General features: G+C 37.4%; 1 protein-coding gene and 1 long non-coding RNA gene across 6 annotated transcripts in view; both read right to left on the bottom strand.

Annotated features, from left to right (window-relative positions):
* Positions 1–26,658, bottom strand: part of LOC145450052 (supervillin-like) — a 64,654-nt gene that overhangs the window by 20,297 nt on the left and 17,699 nt on the right. For all 5 annotated transcript variants that reach the window (XM_080328512.1, XM_080328532.1, XM_080328541.1 and 2 more), the window contains 13 exons: positions 24,556–24,664; positions 21,995–22,040; positions 20,720–20,814; positions 13,665–13,753; positions 13,544–13,608; positions 9,295–9,389; positions 9,033–9,179; positions 6,282–6,436; positions 5,272–5,462; positions 4,962–5,099; positions 4,727–4,843; positions 1,780–1,911; positions 606–836 (listed from right to left, as the gene is read on the bottom strand). In XM_080328512.1, the coding sequence (XP_080184638.1) occupies positions 606–836; positions 1,780–1,911; positions 4,727–4,843; positions 4,962–5,099; positions 5,272–5,462; positions 6,282–6,436; positions 9,033–9,179; positions 9,295–9,389; positions 13,544–13,608; positions 13,665–13,753; positions 20,720–20,814; positions 21,995–22,040; positions 24,556–24,664 (1,610 nt within the window). The remainder of the gene's footprint in view (positions 1–605; positions 837–1,779; positions 1,912–4,726; positions 4,844–4,961; positions 5,100–5,271; positions 5,463–6,281; positions 6,437–9,032; positions 9,180–9,294; positions 9,390–13,543; positions 13,609–13,664; positions 13,754–20,719; positions 20,815–21,994; positions 22,041–24,555; positions 24,665–26,658) is intronic.
* LOC145450105 (uncharacterized) lies at positions 9,563–11,332 on the bottom strand. Its single transcript, XR_013918423.1, has 2 exons — positions 10,992–11,332; positions 9,563–10,955 (listed from the first exon to the last, which is right to left on the bottom strand). It is a non-coding gene; the product is annotated as an uncharacterized LOC145450105 (long non-coding RNA).

Here is a 26,658-nt window from a genome sequence, read left to right as displayed (position 1 = left end):
CTCACCCCAACCCTAATCCGGGAATAGCCGGTCCTCAACTTTGACCCAAACCCATATACAACCCTAATCTCTATTCCCCGAAAGCCTAATATCTGCCAAACACAAATTTGACTCGATTTTAACCGGTATAAGCAGAGTTATTGCAGTTGAAGGTTCTGGATTTGCAAAAATGGGGTTGATGGTGGGGAATCCCAGAATTATCAATGAAAAACTTGAATAACTTCGCTTCAATTTATTGGAATTGAGTCAAATTTGTTTTGCATTGTTCTTGAAGATAACTCGGAAATTCCATGGTATTCACAGAATAAATTGAAATTTTTTTTATAATTTTTCATGATAAATTAAGATTCCAATTAGCCCTGGTTAGAATCGAACCAAATTTGGTGTGCAGAGTTTTAGGGTAACTTGACAATTTAATCAGTGAATCGCTGGAGTCCAGAAAAAAAAACTATTTTAGAAAAAGCCTAGAGGCTTTACTTCACTTTTCAGTGGGACAGAAAAAATACCAGCGTACCAATTGACTGCGTTATTCATGCTTCTTTATTTTGAAATTTTAGTTAATACTCGAAGATTTTAGAAAATTTTAGCAGTATCAAACGACTCACATTGATTTTTGCCCTTTCGATGACATTACAATATTCTCCGAACCACCCGAAAAGTTTGTTGGGAGTGACGAGCAAAAAAGCGTCGTCGCTGCACAAAGAAGAAGCGCGAGGTTCCACGATCCTGGTTTGCACTTTACGTCGACCTTTGGCCCGGATCAGCATCACGTCGTGGAACGGCTTCAGGTCGTCGTTGGACAACATCGGAGTTTGCTTCGTGCTACGGAGACTCACCTGGAAACGAGCACTCTGGAAATGTGGGTTGTATTGACTCGACTCAAGTAACGATGTTCTGATGACTTGAATTGAGTCATTTTCTCAAAATACTTGAATTGAGTCAATCTGTGTACTGACTCGACTTGGACTTGACCCATTTTCCAACATATGCAAATGACTCGACTCGAGTCAATCTGTGTAACGACTTGACTTGAAGTCGAGTCATTTTCTTGAAATATGCAAATTACACAAATTAGATCGACTTGCATTTTCCAAACTACGCAAATGACTCGACTCGAGCCAATCTGTTCAATGACTCAACTTGGACTCGAGTCATTTTCTTAAAATACACAGATTGACTCGACTTGGATTTGACTCATTTTCCAAAATACACAAATGACTCGTCTCGAGTCAATCTGCATAATGCCTTGACTTGCAATCGAGTCATTTTCTCTAAATACCCAAACAACACCGATTGTAATGACCCGAACTATTTGGGATTTACTATTGATACTGGTACTTGAAAATGTGACCAGAATCTGCTAAAAGTGAGGAAAATTAGCATGTTATCAATGAGAACCATTCGATATCACTAAACGGAGTTATAAAAAGTGGGTTAACAAGACATTAACTGGAAACTGGGCAGTCAACACAATGACTTGGACTCGGACTCAAGTCATAATACCAGGTCCTAAACCTGAAGACGGCATTGTCTTTACCTCTCAAAGACATGATTGTACGGCCACGAGAATAATGATTCTGTTTGTGATGAAAATTTAAGAACAAGTTGCCAAAATATTGATCAATTCAGTGATAATAAAATAAATATTTGGCAAAGAGCCACATTTTATACCCAAAAATACCACATATGGCTCACCAGCCATAGGTTCTCGACCACTTATTTAGGTAGATACTTCTATATATGATAGCAGTTACGAATGAAGTTTCAAGTATTACAAACCTTTTTGAGATCAGCTTTTGCCGCGAGTCCAGCCAAAGCCGCGGAAGTGAAATTGGCCCCGTAGCCTCGTTGAGACGCGATTCTCTGCTGCTCCAATTTCACAACGTTGGATCGTTCTGTATCGTATGATTGCTGGAAGAACACAACCGTCGTTACAGGAATGATTCTCCACATTACGATTATACGGATAGCTACACACCAAATTTGGATTATGAATAAAATAGTATTTACGGTGACCAATTCTTTAATTATTAATTATAGTGGTGCCCACCGTAAATACTATTTTATTTTAATCCAAATTTTTTGACGGCAATAACTCCGCTTACACTGGTTGGAATTGAACCAAATTTGGTGGACATCGTTTCTATAGACAGCCTAACACTTTCATGGGGTGAACAGAAAATTTTCAAATTTTCTGTTATTTATTTTTTATGTAATAAATGCAAACTTTCTTCTCCTGTAGCAATGCGGCTACTGGTTGGAATTGAACCAAATTTTGTGCGTAGGCTTGAATTAGGTAACCTAACAATTTTAACAAGTAGCCAGTGCGATTTGAGAAAAAAAGTCATTTTTGAAGAGCCCAACTACACACCTTTTTCAAGATTACATTGAAATCACAACGATAGCTACGCCAAATTAAGTTGAAAGATAGAATTCAAAATTAGACTTGAATGAGAATTGCAGCTACACACTTTTTTCCATAGTAGATTACTATTATAACGACTGTTTTATTTTCAAGTCAGATTGTAATCAGAATTAAGTTGTACCTTCAGTTTTATTTCCTAATTAGACTAGAATTGTAATGGTAGCTACGCACATTTACTCAAATCAGATCAGCATAGAACAATGCCCCACACTTTTTCCCAAATCAGACTAGAAAAAGAGTGATAGCTACACGACTACACGTTATTTTTCCGAATTAGATTGGAATTAAAATGATAGCTACACAGTAGGGCTGTTCAAAAATAACCTTTTTTCCTGAATCTTGCTGGCTACGTGATTAAATTGTTAGGTGGCATTGAAAAACGATGCAAAACAAATTTGACTCAATTCCAAGCTGTAGAAGCGGAGTTATTCAAGTTTTTCGATGATAATTCTGGGATGATCCACCGATCAAGGATAATCCCAGAATTATCAAAGAAAAACGGAAATCACTCCACTTTTACGACTTGGAAATCAGTCAAATTTGTTTTGCATCGTTTTTGAAGACAGCGCAACAATTTCATGGGGTCGGAAGAAAATTTAAATAAAATTTTTTTTTTGCATTTTTGGGCAAATTCAAAATTTTCAAACTGTACGAAACCCGCGATGCCGCGAATATTGGTTGGAATGAATTCAAATTTGGTGTGCGTCGTTTTTAAGGCAACCCAACGATTTAATCACGTAACCAGCAAGATTCAGGAAAAAAGGTTATTTTTGAACAGCCCTACTACACAGCTTTTCTTTAAATACATTAGAATTAGAATGATAGGTGCACTCTTTTTTCCAAATCAGATTGGAATTAGAATTGAAGCCACGAAGCTTTTTTTGATTACATTAGAATTAGAATGATAGCTACGCCTTTTTCAAAATTAGATTGGAATTAGAATTGAAGCTACAAATCTTTTTTAAATTACATTAGAATTGGAACGATAGCTACACTCTTTTTTCCAAATTAGATTGGAATTAGAATAGAAGCTACAAATCTTTTTTAAATTACATTAGAATTAGAATGATAGCTACACGCCTTTTTCCAAATTAGATTGGAATTAGAATAGAAGCTACAAATCTTTTTTAAATTACATTAGAATTAGAATGATAGCTACACGCCTTTTTCCAAATTAGATTGGAATTAGAATAGAAGCTACAAATCTTTTTTAAATTACATTAGAATTAGAATGATAGCTACACGCCTTTTTCCAAATTAGATTGGAATTGGAATAGAAGCTACAAATCTTTTTTAAATTACATTAGAATTGGAACGATAGCTACACTCTTTTTTCCAAATTAGATTGGAATTAGAATAGAAGCTACAAATCTTTTTTAAATTACATTAGAATTAGAATGATAGCTACACGCCTTTTTCCAAATTAGATTGGAATTAGAATAGAAGCTACAAATCTTTTTTAAATTACATTAGAATTAGAATGATAGCTACACGCCTTTTTCCAAATTAGATTGGAATTAGAATAGAAGCTACAAATCTTTTTTAAATTACATTAGAATTAGAATGATAGCTACACGCCCCTTTTGCAAATTATATTGGAATTAGAATTGAAGCTACACAGCTTTCATTTAAATTGCTTTAGAATTAGAATGATAGCTCTGTAGTTTTTTCAAAGTTATTTTACAATCATAATTAGAATAACCAATTACATTAGAATTATTATTGAAAAAACATTAGAATCAGAAAGATATCTCACACCTTTTCTCCAAATTAGATTAGAATCATAATGATAGCTCTATATTATAATTAGAGTTATAGCTAGTTTTAATTTACAAATTGGATTGGCATTAGAATTAAAATGCTAGCTCTATAGAGTTTTTTCAAAATTTTAATAGAATTATAAAGATAGCTACTAGATAACTTTCTAGCCATAATTGCAATTATAATTTATTTTGAAAAAAAACTTTGTAGCCATAATTCTAATTCTGATCTAATTTGAAAAAAAATGTAGCAATGATTTTAATTTTGATCTAATTTAAAAAAAGAAATTAAAAGCCATAATTTCAATTCTAGTCTACTTTGGCAAAGAACTTTTATACCCATAATTCCAATTCTAATCTAATTTGGTAAAAACTGTATAGCTCAAATTGTACTAATTCTCATGTAATCTGGCAAAAAAACTGTGTGGCTATCGTTCTAATTGTGGTCCGATTTTGAAAAGCTTTGTAGCTACAATTTTAATTGTAATGTAATTTATAAGTCTTGGTTGTCTCGTTTTGTAACAGTCCATCCAAATGTCACCTTGATGTCAGTTCTCGCGGCAAGAGCTTTCAACGGATTTCTCTGAGAAGGTTTTCGTTTCGTTCGCATTTTCACGGAAGATTTCAGACGTCCCAGGTCTGAGAGACGACAGAAATTCTGAAAACAAACGACATTCGCCCACATAAACAACAGGAAAGCCGCTTCCGACCAATTCTACTTCTCAAAACTAATTGTTTAGGCGCAAAAACTTTGCGGAATTAATAAATGAGCTCACCTCTTGCGAGGGGAAATTTTCAATGTCTTCGGACAAGTGGTTCGTGTGGTTGTGCTGATGCGGAGAGGGCTGCGTGAAAAATTTGTCAAATTCTTGCTGGTCTATCATTGGAACCTCTATCGTTAAAACTTCCTGCGTCTGGAATAAAAAATATAACTGTATAAGTGTGCTTCTATCAATAAATACGGGTGATCAAGGGGATCATTCCCTATACCGTCCTCATGTGAAACACCAAACACGTAGACAACTAGACATGTTCATGGTGATCATTAAACCTACATATGGGTGTCCACGGGGAGCACTTTTTCACCTTGATCACGTTTTCTTCGAGTCCTTTTTTCGAAAGTTTCTCAACGAACGAAAGCTGAGTCATGCTCGATGAGTCGTCGTTTTTGTGAGCGTCGTCAATGGTGACGGCTTTCTGTTGAGTCACGATCTCAGACGAGACGACTCGGCGTTTTACGACAGGCGAAGGAAGAACTGAAACTAACTTTTTGCCTTCTGGAAAATAAAAAGGGTTTGTGATAAACCTGAAATTTGGATCATACTATAATAAGCTTGTGAGCCTGAAAATTGGGTTGAAATTCTAAGATTTGAGTTCATGAGCTTGAAAATTGGGTTCATATTCTGGGAAATAAGCCTGTGAACCTAAAAATTGGGTTGAAATTCTCAGATTGGAGCTTGTGAGCCTAGAAAACTGGGTTGAAATTCTCAGATTTGAGTTCATGAGCTTGAAAATTGGGTTCATATTCAGAGAAATGAGCTTGTGAGCCTGGAATTTGGGTTGAATTTCTGAAATGTAAGCTCGTTAGTCTGAAATTTCCCAATTGCATTTCTGCACAAGGCCCTGCGGACAAGAAGTTGAATTTCGAATAGAAATTTGAAATTTAAAAACAAATTCTGAAGGCTGGAGTTTTGACACGCAAATCAATTGCAGAATTAGATTTCAAGACACTTTTTGGGGCACATTTCGTTCTTCCCATGAGAAGAAAGAGCTGAAACCAACTTTTTGGCCTCTGGAGTTGAATCCCAATTTTGAAATTTCTGATCTTTTAAGCCACCTTTTTTTAACAAATACGTGATTTCAAATAGGATTTAAACACTACATCCAGCTAATTGTGGATTTAGATTTAGAGATGTGTTTGAAAGCTACATAATCATATATTCAAATGTATATAAAAATTCTCTACACCCAAATATTCGTTATTTGATATCTATCATCTTCCCAGACCAATTTTAACATGTTGTCTTGAAAGTCGGATTTTCACATCGTAACTCGAAAAACGAGCAATATTTTAGCAGAACTTAGTGAAATCCAACCTCTTTTCGCCAGTTTTGCCTGAATCGTGAACTGAGCGGCGTCGTTTTGTTTTCCCGTCCGATTTTTCCACGATTCCGTTCCTTCCTTGATTTTCGCGATCCTGTCGCTCAATTTATCGACGCGGGCCACAAATTCCGGGTTGTTTTTCTTCCACCTGATCAACAAATACATGTTAGCGGAGAAGTCAGCATCACTACTAAAGAATGAATATTTTGTGAATACCGTATATATTCAATTACAAGTGGAAATAATGATTTCAAGAGATGCCAAAAAGTACCAGAGTTGTAACCAAGTCACTTTTATAGTTTTGACTCGAATCAAGTGGAGTCATTTTCAATTCACCACCGAGTCAAGTCCGAGTTCAAGTCATTATGCTACCTGTTCAGTACACAGATTGACTCGAGACAAGTCATTTTACGCACTTGAAAAAATGGTTCGAGTCAAGTCGAGTCACTAAAAAATCAAGAGTTGGACTCGAGTCATTATAACCCTGCCAAGTACCAGCCATTATCGCAACTGAAGTAGAAGTAGAAGTATCGTCATTAAAATTCTACTGAATTACAAGTAACAGGGGGGAGATATCCGATTTATTTTCGTCTGCATCCCCTACGTTATCTCGTCTATACTATACGCGGATGCAGAGCCGTGAATACTAGTGTTTGAGTCTTTGGTCTGACCCGGACAGGAAACCAATGAGCTAGCCACGTATCCATCAACAAGCTGGGAAGTAACTGATTATTAGGGCGATTTTTTTACCTAAAAAACAGAAGATTTTGACCTAAAAAATCAAAATTTTAACATTTTTGGACCTTAAAAAAATCATAACTTTGACCAAATTTGGCCTAGCGTATGCGAACTAGGTGTTTTCCCACATAATAACGGAATTGTACTACTTATCTTCATTTCTGGTTGAAACTGTCTGTCCTTATGAAGTAGTTTGGCATGATAAAATACTTTTTTGCCTCAAAAACTGACAATTTTGAGAAGAAAAAAAACTTCATTTGAACGAAATCTGGCCCTTTGCAGAATTCCAGTAGTTACATTACATATTATGGTCAAGATAGCGTAATGGTTAAGCGCCCGGCTTCTTGATCGGTAGGTGGTGGGTTGGATCCCCGGCCGGTTCAGACCAAAGACCTGAGTAATAACACTGGTATCCATGGCTTCCCTGCTTGGCGCTCATGCATTACTGGGATAGCATGGAGGGGTGGTGCATGACTTAGAAAGCTGTAAAGGCTATATCTGCACTTCCTTGTCCAGCGGCATATGCACATCATGCACTCATGGTATGCATATGCGCAGATCGTGTGTATGCGTATCATGAGTCGGTGTATATGCCGCAAAAACATCAAGGACAAAAATAAACTACGTCCTTTCCTGGTAGAAATAATTGAAAAAATTTGTGGTGCAACAGAAAATTACTTTCCTGCATTCTCGACTAGAAAGTGTCTGTCCTTACTAAGTAGCTTGCCAAGAATGGAGAAAGAACGTTCGATAGCAGTAATTGTTGGCTGACAACACGAAAGTTGTGCGTACACTGCTGGTGACACACCGTGTTGCTTCATTCTGACAGTTTTGTCTACATCACAATTTTTCATCATGCGCTTCTTGATATAAGAACCATGCAGTGCCCACGCAGTCCTGCTCCAGTTGGGATATTGCGGCACGTTAAGCATATAACACCATGTCTACCTATTTGTTTCATTTGAATGTTTATGATTCGCAATGATCAGACAATGGGCCGTCTACAATGGTAGGCCGATAAAGTAGGCTACAAGCTGTAAAATGTTGAATGATAAGTTCGCCGTGCAAAATCTACGACAAAAACGAAATGCAAGCTGCAAAAAGTTCTGACTTGTCAACAATTTTGATCGAATTTTGACTTTTTTTTACACGTCAAAACTAAATTGCCCTACCTATAATATTAACGACAAAATTCCTTCACGAGGTTGAGAAGATTTTCACGGACTAGAAGTTGCATTCCATCAACTTTCCCTAACATTTATCCTCGCGATTTTGGTGCATATCTTATATAGTAAGCCTGCATGTAGAAACTTTCATACACATGGTATATATCAAGAACTCAGCGATGGCACAGAACACCACAAAGGCAAATTTCCCAGTAATAGGCTTTTTGTTGTGCAGGGGGCTATGACGACACCCTGCTGGAGTGCAACCATATGTTATGTGTATTCGAAATGCGGACGTGTATAACTGGGGGTCAGGAGTGTATGAGTTTTCAGTAAACGGTAAAAGGTTGTACCTTGGCGAAAAAGGTTGAAGAGCACTCATCTAAAGCTACTCAATTACTAGTTGAAGTATTGATTTACAAGACGTACAAAAACTGCTTCAAGTAGCAGTCAACGTTGTAATGTAAAAAGCAGGGTTGCAAAAAGTGAGGAAATTTAGTATACTATGAATGCGAACCATTCGATATCGCCAAACAGAGTTATAAAAAGTGGGTTTAACGAGACTTTAACCGGAAACTGAGCAGTCAACACAATGACTTGGACTCGGACTCGAGTCACAATACCATGACTCGGACTCGACCCTCTACTAGCTGACTCGGACTTAACTCGGTGGTGAATTGAAAATGACTCGACTCGAGTCAAAACTATCAAAGCGATATTGACCTGTGACTCGGAGCCTTGTGTCTTGGTCACAACCGATAAAAACGTAGAAGTAATGTTATCAATTTCTACTCGGTAGTGTATTTAGCGGGGTGGTTTTGAAAAATAATAGTTTTTCACCTTTCCTCCTGTCCTTTCAAAGAGTTCAATCTCTCGGAGACACTGGACTTGACCTCAGAACTTCTGTTCTCTTTCCTCCATTTCTCTTCCTTCTGTTTGTTGCGTAGTCTCGACATTCGTTCAGAAATGGACTCCGACATCTCGGAACTGAAACAGAACTCGTGGATCCAGACTTGGACATTGGATTGGGATAAAAGTGTTTTCGAAACAGGATATGTGTCCGAAATTCGGCACTTTGAATTTTAAAATAATAATAAATTACTTCGGGGGAACCTTTTTCCTTCCCGATTCTGGTTCATCGATCGTAGTCGAACTCGAACTCGAGTTTTTGCGAGAAATCTCAGAATCTGGCGTTTTCTGGAAAAAATGAACAGTCATAAACTATTAGGCTCCCACAATTTTTATATTAATTTTCTTACTAACTCGGAAATTGGTTACTTATACTTCAGAGTATTCTGATATCGACGGGTAGAATATAGATTATCAACAGGGGTGCTTGAGGAGCGTTATTTCTACTTCTGTTCGAGACCTAACTACTTTGAGAGTCAGCTAAAAAACTTCTGTAAAAAGGTACTGATTTTTTTTCCTAATTAGATTAAATATAGAATGATCGCTAGACACAGTTTTTTCAAAAGTAGATTAAAAATGAGAATTATAGCTAGGCCTACATAGTTTTTTTCTTCAAAATTAGATTGAAATTAGAAAAACAGCATGCACATGCACAATACACTCTCTTTTACGAATTAGATTAAAATTACAATAAAAGCTTTCACTCTTTTTCAAATTATACTAGAATTAGAATTATAGTTAGTAGCTACCAACTCTATTCTAAATTGGACTAGAATTGAAATATAGCTAGCCTACACACTCTTGTCCAAATTAGATTAGAATTAGAATTATACCCACATAGTTTTTTCCCAAATTAGATTAAAATTAAATTATAGCTACCTAATCTTTCCAAATAAGACTAAAATAAGATTGATAACTGCATCGATTTTGTCCAAATTAGATTAGAATTAGAATATTAGCTGAAGCACATAGTTTTTTTACAAATTGCATTAGAATTACTGAATTTGCGAAAACTTGGATAGGCTATCAAATCATAGATGATTTTTGCAAGCACAAGAATGACAAATGTCTGTACAGCAAGCTAGACTCATTTCACACTATAGCCTACAGTTTTCCTGTAGCATTTTCCGGAGAACCAGGAAGTAGATTAGAATTACAACTAGAGTATGGAAACATTTCAAAAATTGGATTAGAATCGGAATTGAAATGGGAGTATGGAAACATTTCACAAGAGAGATTTAGAATACTAGAGCTAGAACTAAAACTACATGGCCAAGTCTGTTTGATACTATAAAGTTGGGAAAATATCGGCGCAGACCTATTTTTGACGAACTGTCACAAGTAAAATTGTTAGTACTACAAACCTTTTTATTTAAACCTATAAAATAAGCAAGGATTGCTGCGCACGCTTGTAGCGATCAGCGACCTAATTTCGCTCGCGTACACACAGCAAACTAAAAGCAAGAGATCAAGTGCTGTGCATACGACTCTGGTTAATTGGCAACACGCTATACTCTGTAATACGAATTATGGGGCATGATGGCTAGAGGTGATGCACCATTGGAAACAAACATGAAGAAAGGTGTGATTTAAAGTTTTTGATTGAGGGAGATTTTTTTCAAGGCTTGCTGTACCCATGTATAATACGCACCCCCCTATTTTAGGGCAAAAAAACGGTAAAAGTTTGCGCATTATACATGGAAAATTACGGTACTCACTTTTAAAACTAGAAACTAGAACTAGAACCATGGTATTTATTTTGAAAACTAGCAATTAGAACTAGAGCTATTCAGTTCAAAAACCAGCAATTAGAACTAGAACTAGAACTATTATTTTGAAAACTAGAAATTAGAACTAGAGCTACTCATTTCGAAAACTAGCAATTAGAACTTGAACTATTCATTTTGAAAACAAGCAATTATAACTAGAACTAGAACTATTCATTTTGAAAACTAGCAATTAGAACTAGAACTATTCATTTTAGAAAACTAGCAATTAGAACTAGAACTATTCATTTTTGAAAACTAGCAATTAGAACTATAACTATTCATTTTTGAAAACTAGCAATTAGAACTAGAACTATTCATTTTTGAAAATTAGCAATTGAACTAGAACTAAAACTATTCATTTTGAAAACCAGCAATTAGAACTATAACTACTCCCTTCCAAAACTAGCAAGTAGAACAAGAACTATTCATCTAGAAAACTAGGAACTAGAACTAAAACTTTGAGCAACCGTACTCACTTTAAGAAATGCGCAACCTGAACTACGGTTCGCACTTTTCAAAATCATCGAATCCAATCCAATTCTCCACAAAATCCGGTAAAGTGTTATTATCAAAGCAATAAGCAGAATGCATCACTTGTTCTGGAGAGATTATGGCTCCGACCAAGGCCTATTGCTACATATTGTTAGTCTGTAGCTGAACAGGACGAAGAATAAGACTGTGCTGCTGTGTTTTGAAGAGCCCTATACAGAGCTTCAGTATACAATTGAATAGTAACTTCGTATCGTGTCAATTGAAATAAACCATAAAATATTCATGTTCATTTCAATATTATATTATTCAATTGTACAAGTTGTTATTGCAAATAAACGACAATCAAGTTGGTTTAGTTACAAAAGTAAGCCAATACTGTGGCTTAGCAAATTAAGTGATTGTAATTCTAATCTAAATTCTGGAAAATTGATATGCTCCATAATCAAATCTAATTTAATCTCCGGTTTTTCTGGAAATACTACAGAACTGTATATTGCCAGTCCCGGTGTAGTGTACCGTTCTCGTGCTTATTATGAGTTAACTCTGATTAGTGATTTGATGAGAAAGTGATCGCAAATTCTAATTCTAATCTAATTTGGAGAGCATGCAAAAATTCTCACTTGAAAATAACAACTTGTAATTTAAATTGAGTAGAACTATGAAACGTTACTTCTATCAGTACTAACTACAACCTCTGGTATATAACTCGAGAGTTTAAGGCGAATTCATATCTTATTATTGTTAATGTAGTGGTAGGCGCAGGCGCCAGGCGGTATCCAGTATGACATTCTTGTGACTCATCTACCGGTATTACAGTACGGCACCGCCTACTAGTTGCGCACTTCGGTCAATAATACGTATACACACAAAACGAACTAGCTGCAACTCAAATCTGTTGAAATTTACTCAATGAATCAATACGCCTGCGCGAAAAATTATCGAGACGACAGATTTCGCATACTCGGAAAGGGTCGCTCACACTTTCATTTGTGCGCCTTGGAGTCGACTTTTATCAAAATACACCAGCCAAGGCTGTGTCAACAAAAAGAGTTCGTGTATCATCTAAAAATAGTACATTGAACGCTCTCGTATTCGACATTTCGTGCTGGTGACGTCATATTTTGTGTTACGATTGTTGATATACGCTGTTCTTTCGAATTCTCTACTAGTTGCTGACGATTACCCCTGACGAGTGTCAGCCGAAAATATTCGGGTTCATTTTAATATGAATATACTATTCAATTGTATATTGAAGTTCTGTACCTCAAAGAAGCTGGTGAATCAATACAAAAGGCCATTTCCCGTAATTCTAAAGCTCTGAAGCCAAGAACGGCTCATTCATAAAATCCGCCATAACAAACCGATGACGTCATGGACCATGTTAAAGCGAGCGACAATTGAAACGCGATATCCAGCGCTTGAAACTACTTTCATTTACGATATATCGAAAAAATGAACGATTTCAAGTTAGTTTTTGTCATTATAATGCTGGAAATAGGACATACCCGTACAAACTACTGATTATCAGCAAGCTTACTGTTGGTATCTCTAGTATTTCTTGTTCTAGTTTTAGTTGCTGATCTCGGAAAGGGGATAGTTTCTGCAAGTCCAACGAAAACTTTAAGGTTACGGTCATAACGAAAACATGATCCACTGCGTCACTTGGATATGTCTGAATACGAATTGGTGTATTTGACTCATTTTTACCCATTCGAAGAACGTGAAACCATAATTTAGCGTTAGAAAGTGCCGTGTGCCCGATTTCCATCCCACTCTAGGGTGGCGATCGGATAAATACACATTGATAAGCAGAGAATTCGATTGGATTTGATTTAATGATTTTGAAAATAGTGTATAGTTCCTAGTGGCTAATTTTGAAATTTGAGTAGCTCGCTAGTTCTTGTGGCGGATTCTGAAAGTGAGTAGTTTTAGTTCTAGATCTAGATTTTGAAAAGTGAGTACCTGTAGTTCTAGTTCTATTTGCTAGTTTTGAAATGTAAGTAGGTCTATAGTTCTAGATTTTCAAGAGTGAATACATCTATTTCCAGTAGTTCTAGTTCTGTAACAACATCTACAGCTTAAAATAAACACTTGAACGTAGTCAGCAGATTTTGAGACGATCTGAAGTCAGATTGAAACTAGCCCACGAACTAGAGAATAAAATAGTAGGGAGATGATCACCGGGTCGTGAGTTGTTTTCGCTTGAAAGTTTTCCCTCGATTCCGATTGACGCCGAACCACGGAACCTGGAATTGAGAAGGTTTGTGATATAATTGAGATAGTCAAAAAGGAAAAGCATCACCTTTTTTGGGTTTGGTCGATAGTTGTTTGAAAAATTTCAGCCTCTCCACAAAATTCAGTTCTTCCTCACTATCAGAGTTAGCTGCGTTGCTGAAAAAACAATCATATCGTAATTCTGAATGTTTTATCAGTGTCAAATTACTCTTGGCGGGTTGTTTGCAAATCAATTCGGTACCTAATCCCGACCCTAAACTGACTCTAAACCCCGAATATGGAACGATTTAAGATTTGAATCAAATTCAGAGCAGAGAAAACTTTCGATACGGTGTTTATAAACTCGGGTTAAAATCTGATCAAGGCTGATTTTGGTTAAAATATCGCATGAAAACTGAAAAGCATCCGAATTTTCAGTTCCAAATACTAAACCGCGGTCATATTTATTGAATTTTCAATTGCAATATTACGATATTGATTCATCGCTCTCCTAACAGCATCAGTTATTACTTCAAAAGCCTAATCCGTAGGCAATCATTCATATATCGTGGCAACGAAAATTTCGAATAAAATTGTAAATACGCCTTATCTTACAACGGCTGAGGTGCATTGGTAAGTTTCGAAGTATCACAATTCATTTCAATTCTAAAAGTGTAGTCTGAAGCAGTCCAGGACATATCACGCCCCGCGCAAACATCTTCGAATTTCAAAAATAAATCGTTCATTTGAATAGTAATGTGTGGACTAATCCGCAGGCTGTATCAACTAATCCGGAAATGCGGTTACTTTGAAGCCTGTTTATTTATGTACCGTGATTACGTAACCCGAGTACAACCTCTGCGTAATCCAGATTCAAAATAAAACCAATACAGCAAACGACACCCTATTAATTAAAGTCACACGCCGCGCTACTCCTAAAGTACCATGGTCATCAAACTATAGATTTGAGCTAGGCCTACATATAACCAGACTTGGAAAACTGGATAAAATATTCCGCTTTTCCAAACGAGATTGGAATTGGAATTAGAGCTACGCACCACTTTTTCTCAAATTATACTAATAATTAAAATTATAGCTTCACACCTTTTCCTGATAAGGGTGGCTACACAATATTTTACAATTCAGAATGATAGCTACACAGTTTATTTTCGAATTAGATTACATTTCGCAAATTGTATTTGTATTATATTACCTGCATTTCGCTTTAATCACCCAATTTATACAACAGGAATTATTTATTGTCCAAGTCTTCGTATAGCAAATTCTAAAGCTGTCCTGATCATAACTGAAACCTACTGTGTGGACTAATACTGAATGCTGTATAAACTAATCCGGAAATGCGTTTAGTTTATCTACAGTGTATAAGTAGCCTACGTAGGCTATACAGACGTACAGCTTACGAATCCAGATTCATAACAAAACCAATATGCAGTACGACCTAACAGTCAGAATGTATTGGTATGGTAATGTCATAATGGCGACCAACGAGGATTGAACCGTGCCATACGAAAACAAATACGCCGATGTGTATAGCTTCACAGATTTTTCCAAATTAGATTAGAATTATAATTACAGCTACAATTTCCTCCAAATAGGATTACAATTAGAATTACAGCTACATTGTTTTTCCATATTAGAGTATAATTGAAATTACAGCTGTACAGTAGTTTCCATATAAGATTGGAATTATAATGTTCCCAATTAGAGTATAACTAAAATTATACCTACATTGATATTTCCGAATTAGATAAGAATTAGAATGATAGCTACACTTTTTTCGAAAATAGAGTATAACTATAGTATTATAGCTACACAGTTTTTTTCCGAATTAAAATAGAATTAGTATTATATCTACACACTTTCAATTTAGACTAGAATTATAGTTGTAGCTACACAGTTATTTCCGAATTAGAGTGTCATTAGAATTATAGCTACACAGGTATTTCGGAATTAGATCAAAATATTACAAATATATACTTATAACATACCAAACGAATGTCATTTGCAAGTCACAGGCAAATTCTATCACTAAAATTTGATTTGCAACTTGAAGATATGCAATGTTCTTTCCAATTCTCTACTAGTTGCTGACGATGAGCCCCGACGAGTACCAGCCGAAAACATTCGGGTTTCTTTGAATGCCAATGTATTATTAAACTAGGATTAATGTAGATAAAAACTTTAACTGTTTCCCATAGAATGATTCATTTCGGATTTCTTGTCCTGCGGTTCCTGCGGGTCCAATTGTGATTAATAAGCCTCCTTTTCTCAACACTTGATAGTGACGCGTCCACTTAGCACCATATGTGAAGCTTTCAGTTTGGAAATTCAATGAATACTTTGAGAATACAGTTTGAATATATTTTGGAACGTACTGAACTTCAATGCATAGATATTGATATTTAAATAAACCAGACTGCTTTGGGTTTACACCAAAGTTGACAGCTACAATATTATTGTCAACGGCTGGTCTAAATCAAATCTACTCAATGTAGGCGATATGTTCCGTTTTAAAAATCCATTTCGATGTAATTAACAAGACCTTATGTTCAATTGTAGACTTGGGCAAATGTTGATAATTGGAGTTCTGCAATCAGAGCGAAATCAATGTCTGCATAAATCCAATTGTAATCTAAATCGTGCAATGTTTCAATGCTTTCATATGAATTATAATATAAGTTGTGGTTTGTCTGAAAATGAAACAGGAGAACTGTGTATATTACGAACTAAGCTTGCTGTACAAACATTTACCATTCTCGTACTTACGAAAAGGAAAGGAAAAGGAAAGGAAAGGACGTAGTTTATTTTTGTCCTTGATGTTTTTGTGGCATACACACCGACTCATGATACACATACACACGATCTGCGCATATGCATACCATGAGTGCATGATGTGCATATGCCGCTGGACAAGGAAATGCAGATGTAGCCTTTACGGCTTTCTAAGTGATGCTCCACCCCTCCATGCTATCCCAGTAACGCATGAGCGCCAAGCAGGGAAGCCATGGATACCAGTGTTACTAATCAGGTCTTTGGTGGTCTGACCCGGCCGGGAATCCAACCCACCACCTACCGATCAAGAAGCCGGACGCTTAACCATTACGCTATCTTGTCGAGAATTAGAGAATCAGCTCCGCTATGACTTGAACTGAACCTTAGTTTTCGCAAATTCGGTAATTCTAATACTAAACTAATTCGATGAACACTATGTACCTTTAGCAATCATTCTAAGTTTGATCCAATTTGGAAAAAGCTGTGTAGTTATAATTCCAATTCTAGTCTAATTTGGAAAAAGGGTGTAGCTAAAATTCTGATTCTAATGTAATTTGGAAAATGTGTATTTCTAGTTCTAATTCCAGTGTAATTTGTAAAAAAAACTGTGTAGCTATCATTTTAAGTCCAAGCTATAATTTGAAACAAAACAGAAGCTAATTGAAATCTAATTTTGCATGAAATTACGTAGCTATAAATTCCACCCCAATCTAAATTTAAAAATGAGAATCATTCTGATTTGATACGAACTGAATTTGATTTATATATATTCTACAGCTGCTCTACTGTATGCTCCCTTCCTTGATAGCGTATACTACCGACTATATGGAGTGTTTTCCAAGCCTCGCACTACCAAGATACGGTGATCTACTACTGTGCGCGTATCTCGTTGACACCTCTCAAGATAATATTACAACGATATAGAATTTTACATTATGGAATCATGTAATTGATATCAGAGCTACGATGCTATTGTCTGTTATCACTGGCGGCGTTTGGTAGCAAACCAATCGAGGAAAATCGTGTTACAAACTTTTACAAAGCCAATTTTGCCCAGACATAGACAACCAGGTCATTTTGGCTGTCTCATTAAACTAATTATAGCAAATTGAGGCAATGTAATTCTAATCTAATTCTATGCTCACATTTTGGTTCTAAAAAAGCTAAAAAAAGCTAAAAATTCTGTATAGTTGTCCATCTCTGTAAATAAGGCGCTCGTAAGAATCACTTCTGAGTCAAGATTCACGATGTCCGGTTCACAGCGTTGTCACAATCTATCTGTCACGTCTTAATGACTCTTTATGGCCTCTTAAAATTGATTGAGAATCGCGCAGTGAGCAATAAAGACTAATTACTTCTTGGATGTATGAACTTACTCGAACCAACTATAAAATTAGGCAGAGACGGCGGCTTTGACGTTTTCAAAAGCAAACCCTCCAGATTTTAGATTCGAATGTAACATTCAATTCCATAATTTGGCGATGCGATTGTTCGGAACAGTGTCGATTTTTAGCCTAATCTATCTATATAATTAGATGTTCTTTAGAATAATTAAAGTAAGCCGCTTTGGGCGCAATTGAACTGCTGAATTTATAGTTCTTCCTTATATGTTGGGATGTTAGGAATATTGGCGTTCAATTCGCACTATTAGGCGTTATTTTCGAAAGATTTGGCAAACCAGAGCAGACTTGTAGAAGTACTGTATTTTCAATATGCGTAATTAGAACTATTCACTATTCACTATATAGTTAGGTAAAGTTGCCCGTAAACTATCTGGATTGGTTGTTTGTACACAAAATCTTTTACCAGTTGCCAACCCATCAACCCTGCCTCGTTTCGATAAGACATCACTTAGCGTAAGACTATACGAAGGCGTGAAAATCAGTTTTACCGATTTGACAAAACCTTTTAGCCGCTCATAAAGCTTATAAAATTACTGTCTCATGTTCGACGCATGGAATTAAGCGATACCTCTCAACGTCAACCTAGCGATACCAGGAATTTGTCGAATAGTTTGAACAGCACGTCGGATAATTTGTCAATGCTAGCAATGCGTTCGAACTGAAGAAAATCGCTGTCGGATTACGCATAGAAATAACGACTCGACCAATATGTCAATGTCTGCGGCGAGTTGATATAACGCAAATGTAAACGTCTGGTCGATAATGCTACCGCAAACATTCACAATTTAGCCTATATTGAAATTGAGATTACCAGATTGCGAAGCGGGTATATATAATGGTATTCTGGTATCATCTAATCATTAAAGCTTCAAAAGCGTATGGATGATGCGGAATATATGTAATATTTATGCGAAAACAGTGAAAATAAGACAATTTTACGCCGCGTATGGATAATATGTTGTCTTTCCGGTCAACACTGTAAATTCATGGCTGTAAAATAAGTGTATTTATCAGATTTTCGCCTTAACGTAGGCAGCAAATAAGGTAAAAGGCAGTTACTAGTACAGTAAAGCTAAATTGCATGTACAGATACCAGTATAATGTAGTATAGATAGTATAGTATAGTATAGTAAAGCGTAGTATTAATTATAGTTTCGCTGCAATTTTCCACTGCAGCAGGCTGAAAACCTTGATTGGTTGCGTCACAACATACGAAAAAAGCAGTACAAAGCTACATACGTTAGTGGGAATAACATATTTGCCAAGTCACAATCAACTCGCAGCATTATAACAAACTGCAATGAAATAGGCACACGGCATACGGCATACGAAAATAGGCGTATTTCGTCAATTTTCACCGTAACGTACCGTATAAGTCACGTAAAATGCACTTTTGTTACTAAATTGCGATTTACACCCGTCCAATTGATGAAAATAGTGAAATACAAAGCCAGGAGATATATCCAACGCCTGTTTTAGGTTTACCACCCGACGTCATCTCTAATAGTATTACCCAAAGCACACCCTCACTAATGGCTTTAGTTGAGGTGTATTTGACTATTTTTACTTATTAGACGAGTGATTTAGCGCAATTTACCCCTATCAGGATCTGAAAGTGCAGTTGCCTGATTTACAGTTTTGTATCCCACTATTTTAAGCCCTTGGAAGGGTGTAACGTAGAAGTCACTGTGAAGATCTGACGTAGGGTGTAAATAAGGTAAAATATCCTTTTGGTACATTACTATATTGCGATCTCACAGCCTTATTACCAGTGGAAATAGCCATATGCAGTTATGCACGGAAGATATCTTTAGTGGTGTGTTTTCGTGAACCACCCCAAGCCATCTGAAAGGTGTTACATGCAAACACACCCGTATAATCTCATTGGGCAAGGTGTGTTTGACGATTTTAACCCCATGTAAGGGTGTAAATCACAGTTTACCTTCACTGTACCTGTCAGTGCTATTTACCCAATTTATAACTTAGGTCTCATAAATACGGTTATTTTGCACCCATTAATTCACAGCGCTGGTCGGAAAATACGATGATATCTATACGTGGCGTAGAACTGGTCTTATTTTCTCTGTAGTCGCATAAAATCTTTATATATTACTGATATGCTGACGCTTTTGAGTAATGCCAGAAAACCGCTAAAGTCGATTCACAGTCTATAGTAACGTAATTCCAATCTCTTTCGCGAAATCTTTCTATGCTTTAATTCCAATGTAATTTCTGTTTTTCCTGAAAATGGCACAAGAGAACTATATCGCGCGAAACGTGCCAGGCTTGCTGTACAGTGCACATGCACATACATTTGCAAGTCTCATGCTCACAACAATCAACTCTGGATTGATGCGAATTAATCTTGAATTTTGTTGCATTTTTTAATTGTCCAACGCTTGACACAAATTAACAATTTTCGCACAATTATTTGTTGTAGCCTACATAACACAACAATGCACTGTTGGCAAAGTCGTGCAAAGACCTTCCAATCTCCTTATAGACTTGCTGTTAATCGCGATTACAGGATTACCGGTAAAAAGTGAACTAAACGCTAATCTCCTCGCCTATCTGCAAGAAATAACACACATCCCACGCAGTGTGTTACAAATACCTGCTTCCCTGATATGATATCGAGCTCGCGTTCGCTCGGGCGTACAGAAAAGCCGCCTGTAATGGCTTGAGTAAATAAGTGCAGACATAGAAAGGTGAAAAGTTGACTTGAAGATTGCTCTCGAAACGCATTCAAATCCACGAGTCGAATAAAATGGATTATTTCCGCAGAGTTACGTCATTCATGACAGAATATCGGTTGATGATATCGCCAGACTGTATAAAACCGCATTATGTAATCTTGCGTCGCCATTTATTCACTATTAAATTAGCTTTCCTCTTATCCTACAAATCTAGTCTATCAGCAATAAACAATGGATTATTGAATCATCACCTCTTGTTCATGCTGTCTTGTGCTTTCATGACGTCACGCGTGGTGATTGGTTGCGTCATAGAACGTTTTTCTTGTTTGTGAGAGTCTGACCTCCTCTGAACACAAAATATCTCCGGACTGAAGTTTTCTGCGGTCGAGTTTCAATACTGCATTTAATAAAACATCCGTTGCAATGCAGTCGAATTTACAAACCTAGAAACCGTGATTTGGCGAATTATTTCGAGTATAAACTATCACATAGAGCAGTAAATTTCTTCTCAATTACAAGTAGTAGTATAGTAGCTTGAAATGATACAATTATACAATTATGGCTTCCATAACATCTAAGAAAGTCGAATTCCACAAGTTATATTAGGAAGGTTTAAATCCTCAGCGCCAGCAAGGTTTTCTACAGCGACCATTCACGTATTCAGCTATCAGCTGAGGCGTAGGCTCATGCTCATTGCTCATGCTCATGCTATCAGACACTAGTACAATGTACAGTACGCAACTAAGCAAACCTATTGTACAGCTACCAGGCTCATTAGTAGGCTCAAACGATTTAATCAAGTAACCAGCAAGATTCAGGAAAAAAGGTTATTTTTGAACAGCCCTAATGCGCAAGTTCATTTTTTGGCAATCACTCCTCTCAGTCAACTATTCACTATGCAGCCGCCACGCTTAGGCTTAGGCTCAGGCTATCAGTCATTTCATCAGAGAACATAACTAAGCAAAGCTATTCAGCGATTCTATCAGACTTATTATTAAGCTTTTTTGTACCTAATTACCAGCTTAGGTTCAGGATATATTTAAACCACTGTACAGAGTGTCCAGTGTGTATGTACATTGTACAGCACATTGTTCGTACACTGTAATCAACAAAGAACGGCTGGCTAACCTATTCAGTATTCATGTATTCTGCCATCAGGCTATCAGACATTTCGAACACATATTGCTACATATTGCTTATGCTCAGGATATCAAAAATGTAAACTACAATTAAGTTAACCTATTCATCCATTGAGCTATCAGGCTGAGGGTCACATTTCAACAACAGAGGCTGGAAGCCTCTATATTTCGAGTATAATCAGCGAGCTGCCTAGCAAACTGCAGCCTGCTTCCTGGACTATAGGCTCCGTACTAGAGGCTGAATCATTTGCGATAGGATGTGACGTTTTAGGCTCTCTGTCAGAGCAAAATGTCTTTCGGATAGCAAACCAGTTGGAGATCGAGCCAGTCATATCCGGGAGGCTCCGTAATCGAACATTTTCCCGGAAAAATATCATAATAACTTACCTGGACATTAGAGCGATGCTTTTTCTTGTGCGGTTCGCTTTCAGAGCTGCGAAATAAAAAAAGCATTTCATGAATATATTAACACCTTCACCTGCAGTATTGTTCCGTTGTTGAAAGAATTGACTGTATAACGTAAACTATAGCTTAAATCAAAAATGATCTATTTTGACAATCGCTAACGAATCTACGGATTATTATAATCTACTGATATGTCAATATTATAGGACTTGGTTTGGCTTCAAAACTGAAAGCTGTCAAGTAGAAGAAAAATGCTACTATTATGCTGAAGTTAGGTGGAATTATAGCGATTTTCGAGGATGTGGAAAAGATGCTAGAAAACCGTCAAGTAGAAGTAGCCTAAATTCATGATAACTTGAGTCAGTAGTCCAAGTGGTCAAAATGTTCTTGAAGCAGAAGCAGAGGTTCTCAGTTACCACCATAGTTATCAAGTAGTAAAACATTAATTTATTCTAGTGTAGGGTTACCATACTTTGGAATCGGAAAAATAGGATAGTTTTTCAAAATTTTCACACCAAGAATTCCGGAGAAAAATCTAAAGTCAACCTTCTCGCCGAGCGCCCAAAATGCAGGTTTTTCCGTCACGATTACAGGTGGTTGACTAAAAAAAGATGTCATTTTTCCGGCTCGACTCCCAAAATGCCCGCCGGAGCTTTTCTGCCGGGCTGATTTACGGTACTTCACTCCTATTTCACAGTCAATTTGACGGAAATTCTCAAAAAAGAGTACATTTGGGCGTCCTCCGAGGAAAAAGGCGGACAAATCCTCCTAAAGGAGGACGTATGGTAACCCTATTCTAGGGCCAGTTTTGCCTTGCGAACTGAAAATAGTCCAAGTAACATTAGCCTAAAGTAGAGCTTAAATAAGTCGAAGTAGTCTTGAACCTTACCATTTAGGATAGAACGATTTTGGGTTACTGTCATAGCCTGGACTATCTCAAAACATATTTTTTAGCAATCAGAAGTTTTCGCTAAAGACTGGTTTCCATCATTTCCGCACTAAATATCACTAAACTATCACAATTCCATTATCGAAGCTACCTGAAACTGCTAGCACTATCTAGTTTCGCATCTTTGCGTAAGTGAGCGAATTATATTTCGACCCTCGGCGTGAAGTGTCGTCATAACGCCATTAACACAACAAAACGCCATCTTGATAAGTGCTCTCGACAAACATGAGCGTTTGTGATTAATGGCTACAGACAACCTATGGGAAATCGATCTATCTGTCTGCACTGAGTTGAGCTTAAAACTCCTTCATCGCAGTCTGTTGACACACTGCGTGATTATGATCAAGTTACTGCTTGTAATTCGGCTATTGGACAGCATCTCTTATCCCATCCAGATTGTGCTGATCATTACAACGACAGTCAATTTTCTATACTTGCTCGTGGCCGTTCTCTTTTTCATTTAAAGGTCCTGGAATCTACGATCATAAAGCTACGAAAGCCGATTCTCTGTCGCCAGAAGGAACGCCTCTACACTCTTGGAATATTTCATTAATGTTATGTGTTGTGTTTTCGGTTATTTATAACCGAATATGTACTCGTAACGTTTGTTTTGTACCGTTACTACCGTATCCAGCCCGTCTACTAGTTGTTTGTTTTTGTTATTATTACGTCATACAGACAAAATAGTTCTTACATTTCGAATTTGATTCACCCCATCACTAACGTTCGCTACTGATGAGAGTTAGTCGAAAAGCTTTTAGCGAATAAATTAACAATATGAAGTTATTGTTTCGCGTTATTCTGAAGTTCTGTACCACAAATCACTTGTTTAAAAGACAGTAGCAGCATTTTGTGTTACTCAGTCAGGTTACTCCTATCGGGACACGCAGCGAAGGTTTGATGCCAATCGGCACATCCGTACAATAGTGTTCTACACCAATTCAGTGGTTGGCTACCGAAAGTCATCCCAACTGTTATAGTCGTTGACTAAAGCCTCTTGTTACACGGCTCTCAAGAATATTCGTCTGTTACGTCATCTTTATTAGTCCAACTACACGCGGTTAGAAACAAAAGAATTAGAATTGGAACTGAGCATTGTTATTGCTATTGTCTTTGCATAGAACGCAACAAAAGTTGGCTGGAGGAATTGCGCGTCACAATTGCGGAGAATGGCATGTCGTGTAAAGGGATTGTGTCGATTGTTACGCCATCGACTGCCACATGGCCTTCACGCTTCCCACGTCGGTGACGTCACACTGCTGTCGGTCTCGGTCGAGCATCTCCGCGAGAGTCCTGCAACGAAACAAGCCCCGTATTCACAAACCATTGTCGGCTAGGCCTACGTCACACACGCGGGTCGGGAGGTCGAATAAGAGGCAGAGTTTGTGAATACGAAGCTCGCCTCGTTCAGGATTCTCGATCCGGAGACGAAATCGCATTCCGGAGATGGAACGGCCACGACCGGATCCGAATCGTGACGATGACGTCACAACAGTGCACGCACGAGCGCTCGCCAATCAGAGCCCGAGTTTCGAATCCAACCGCGTGCGCTGTTGTGACGTCACCGTCGCACTACACTAAGCACGCTTCTCACGTTTTCTGTTTCTTTGTTTGTTTCTTATCCTGCTTCCGGTTCTCGAACATGGCGCGGATATTTCCAACCATCTGAGAGTCCTCGTTGTCGGACGGTTGGCCGTTGGAGCCTGGAAATAAGAGGTTGAGATCAATTCCAATAGCAGTTATTTTTGGTGAAGCTTTCTACAACTGCGATACTGCTTGTGTGCGACCATGGGGTGAAATGGGGCGTTGGAGCATTCTCACCTCATTCATTTTGCACGGCTTCAAGTAGTCTTGAAATCGTTACTTCTTACCTCTTGCGAACCGATTCTACTTTTTCAAAAAATTAGTTGACTTGAAGTTTTTGGGCATAACTTGGAACTCCCTACTTCTACTTGGAACCAACTTGGAATCGATAGCACTACTTCCACCCCTGCCCTGTCAAGTAGTGCTTGCCTAATTATTCCCGACCTTGTCATTAAATGATACTTCTATGTCTATTCAGTTTTTGTCAGCCCAGTGCGGAGTAGTTGCAAAGCTGCTTACTTTGACATCATTACTGCTACTTGTGTCAAACAGACTGATTCTCCGCTGAGTCCAACCTCGTTTGAGATCTACAGATGGGGTGAAATATTTTGCTAAACCAATTATTTTCGATTGTCAGATTGTTTGCGGTTTGTGGAAACATTTAAAAAAAGCTGGAGGTCAATGGGGCGGACTTCCTAAAGTTTGAAACACTTTTTTCATTGATGTGTTAGCAAATTAGTGACAAGTGTTTTTCCTGATCTGTGCAAATATACAGATTGAATTACAAACGAAAAACTCAAATAACTCAATTTCATGGGGTTGACAGAAAAATTTGAATTTTGTTTTAATTTTCCCTAATAAATGAATAATATTAATTGCGTCTGCAGACTCTTATACTTGTTAGAACTGAACCAAATTTGGTGTGCAGCGTTTTTTAGGGTAACCTGATAAGTGATAGGCTGAAATCCGAAAAAAAGGATTTTTGAACAGCCCTAATGAGCGTACGACATTATAGAGCTTGCGCCACTTCATAATGCGACAATTAGGCATGCGACACATGAGCACGTGGATTAAATAGTCAGTATCAATGTAATTTTATTTTTTATCATTTCAAAACACCATGCGATGCAATGAAAGACAGGAAGTTGTCGAAACGATTTGGAGTAGTCTTTGAAATCAGACCTTCGCGATGAAAAGAGGCATGCCAAGTGAAAGAACAATAAAGCAGAAAATATAAATGGCAAGCGACAAAATGAGATGGCATCGATATGTTAGGTCGTGGTCCGGTTATCCTGAAGGCTGACTAGTATTCATTCACTAGTATTCATAGCCCCTTGGGGGACTCGGGCGGCTCTCAGGGGGGGAGGGCGATAAACCGAAAATGAATTCTGACTAAACATGTGTTTCACAACCATTCTGACGTAAGACCTTGGTAGCTTTCACACTCTATTTAACTCTATTTATTTTTAAGTTAAATATAGTGTGAAAGCTACCAAGGTCTTACGTTAATATATATCGTCTGCTATCGGCGCAACAAAGTATACAACCATTCTGAGAAGACGATTGTTGAAGTTGAAACTTATTTCGTATTCAAGAAAGCTCGCCAAATTCAAACTCCCGCAGTCGTGCTCAACAAGGCTGATTTTAACTTCATTTGAGCAAATATTTGATATTCCTAAAAGATTTACAGCAATTCCAATGTCTAAGTCATTCATTACTTCAAAGCTTTGGCAGTAGCCTCAAGTTCGGTGCGCTGGGTAGCTGTTGTTATTAGCTGGCGAATTGCACTGCCTAAGACAGACTTAGATGCAATATAGGTCGCCCGGTTTCACCCTCAATTAGGCTGCTAAGTCAGCACAATTTAATTCAATTCCAAAACTTATCAAATTTAGCATGGCAGGACAGAACGACGCAGCGCAAACTATACCTTGAAATTAATTGATGTCCTGTTCACAGTTTTTGCTATTTTCAAACAAGTTTGGGGAAATTTGTCAGAAATGTGAAAGACTCAACAACTGGAATGCGGATTCAAACTTGGCGTAGATAGATATACTATATTATACTATACTATTAGATCCGGTATGGGCAAGTGCGGCCGTATAAGGGAATTTTT

The sequence above is a fragment of the Botryllus schlosseri genome, chromosome 1 (assembly GCF_051294905.1).
Source record: "Botryllus schlosseri isolate E-star chromosome 1, Bs_hap1, whole genome shotgun sequence".
In the NCBI taxonomy this organism is placed as follows: Eukaryota; Metazoa; Chordata; class Ascidiacea; order Stolidobranchia; family Styelidae; genus Botryllus; species Botryllus schlosseri.
The sequence above is the reverse complement of the archived record's forward strand: the minus strand, read 5'-3'. Positions and strand labels throughout refer to the sequence as shown.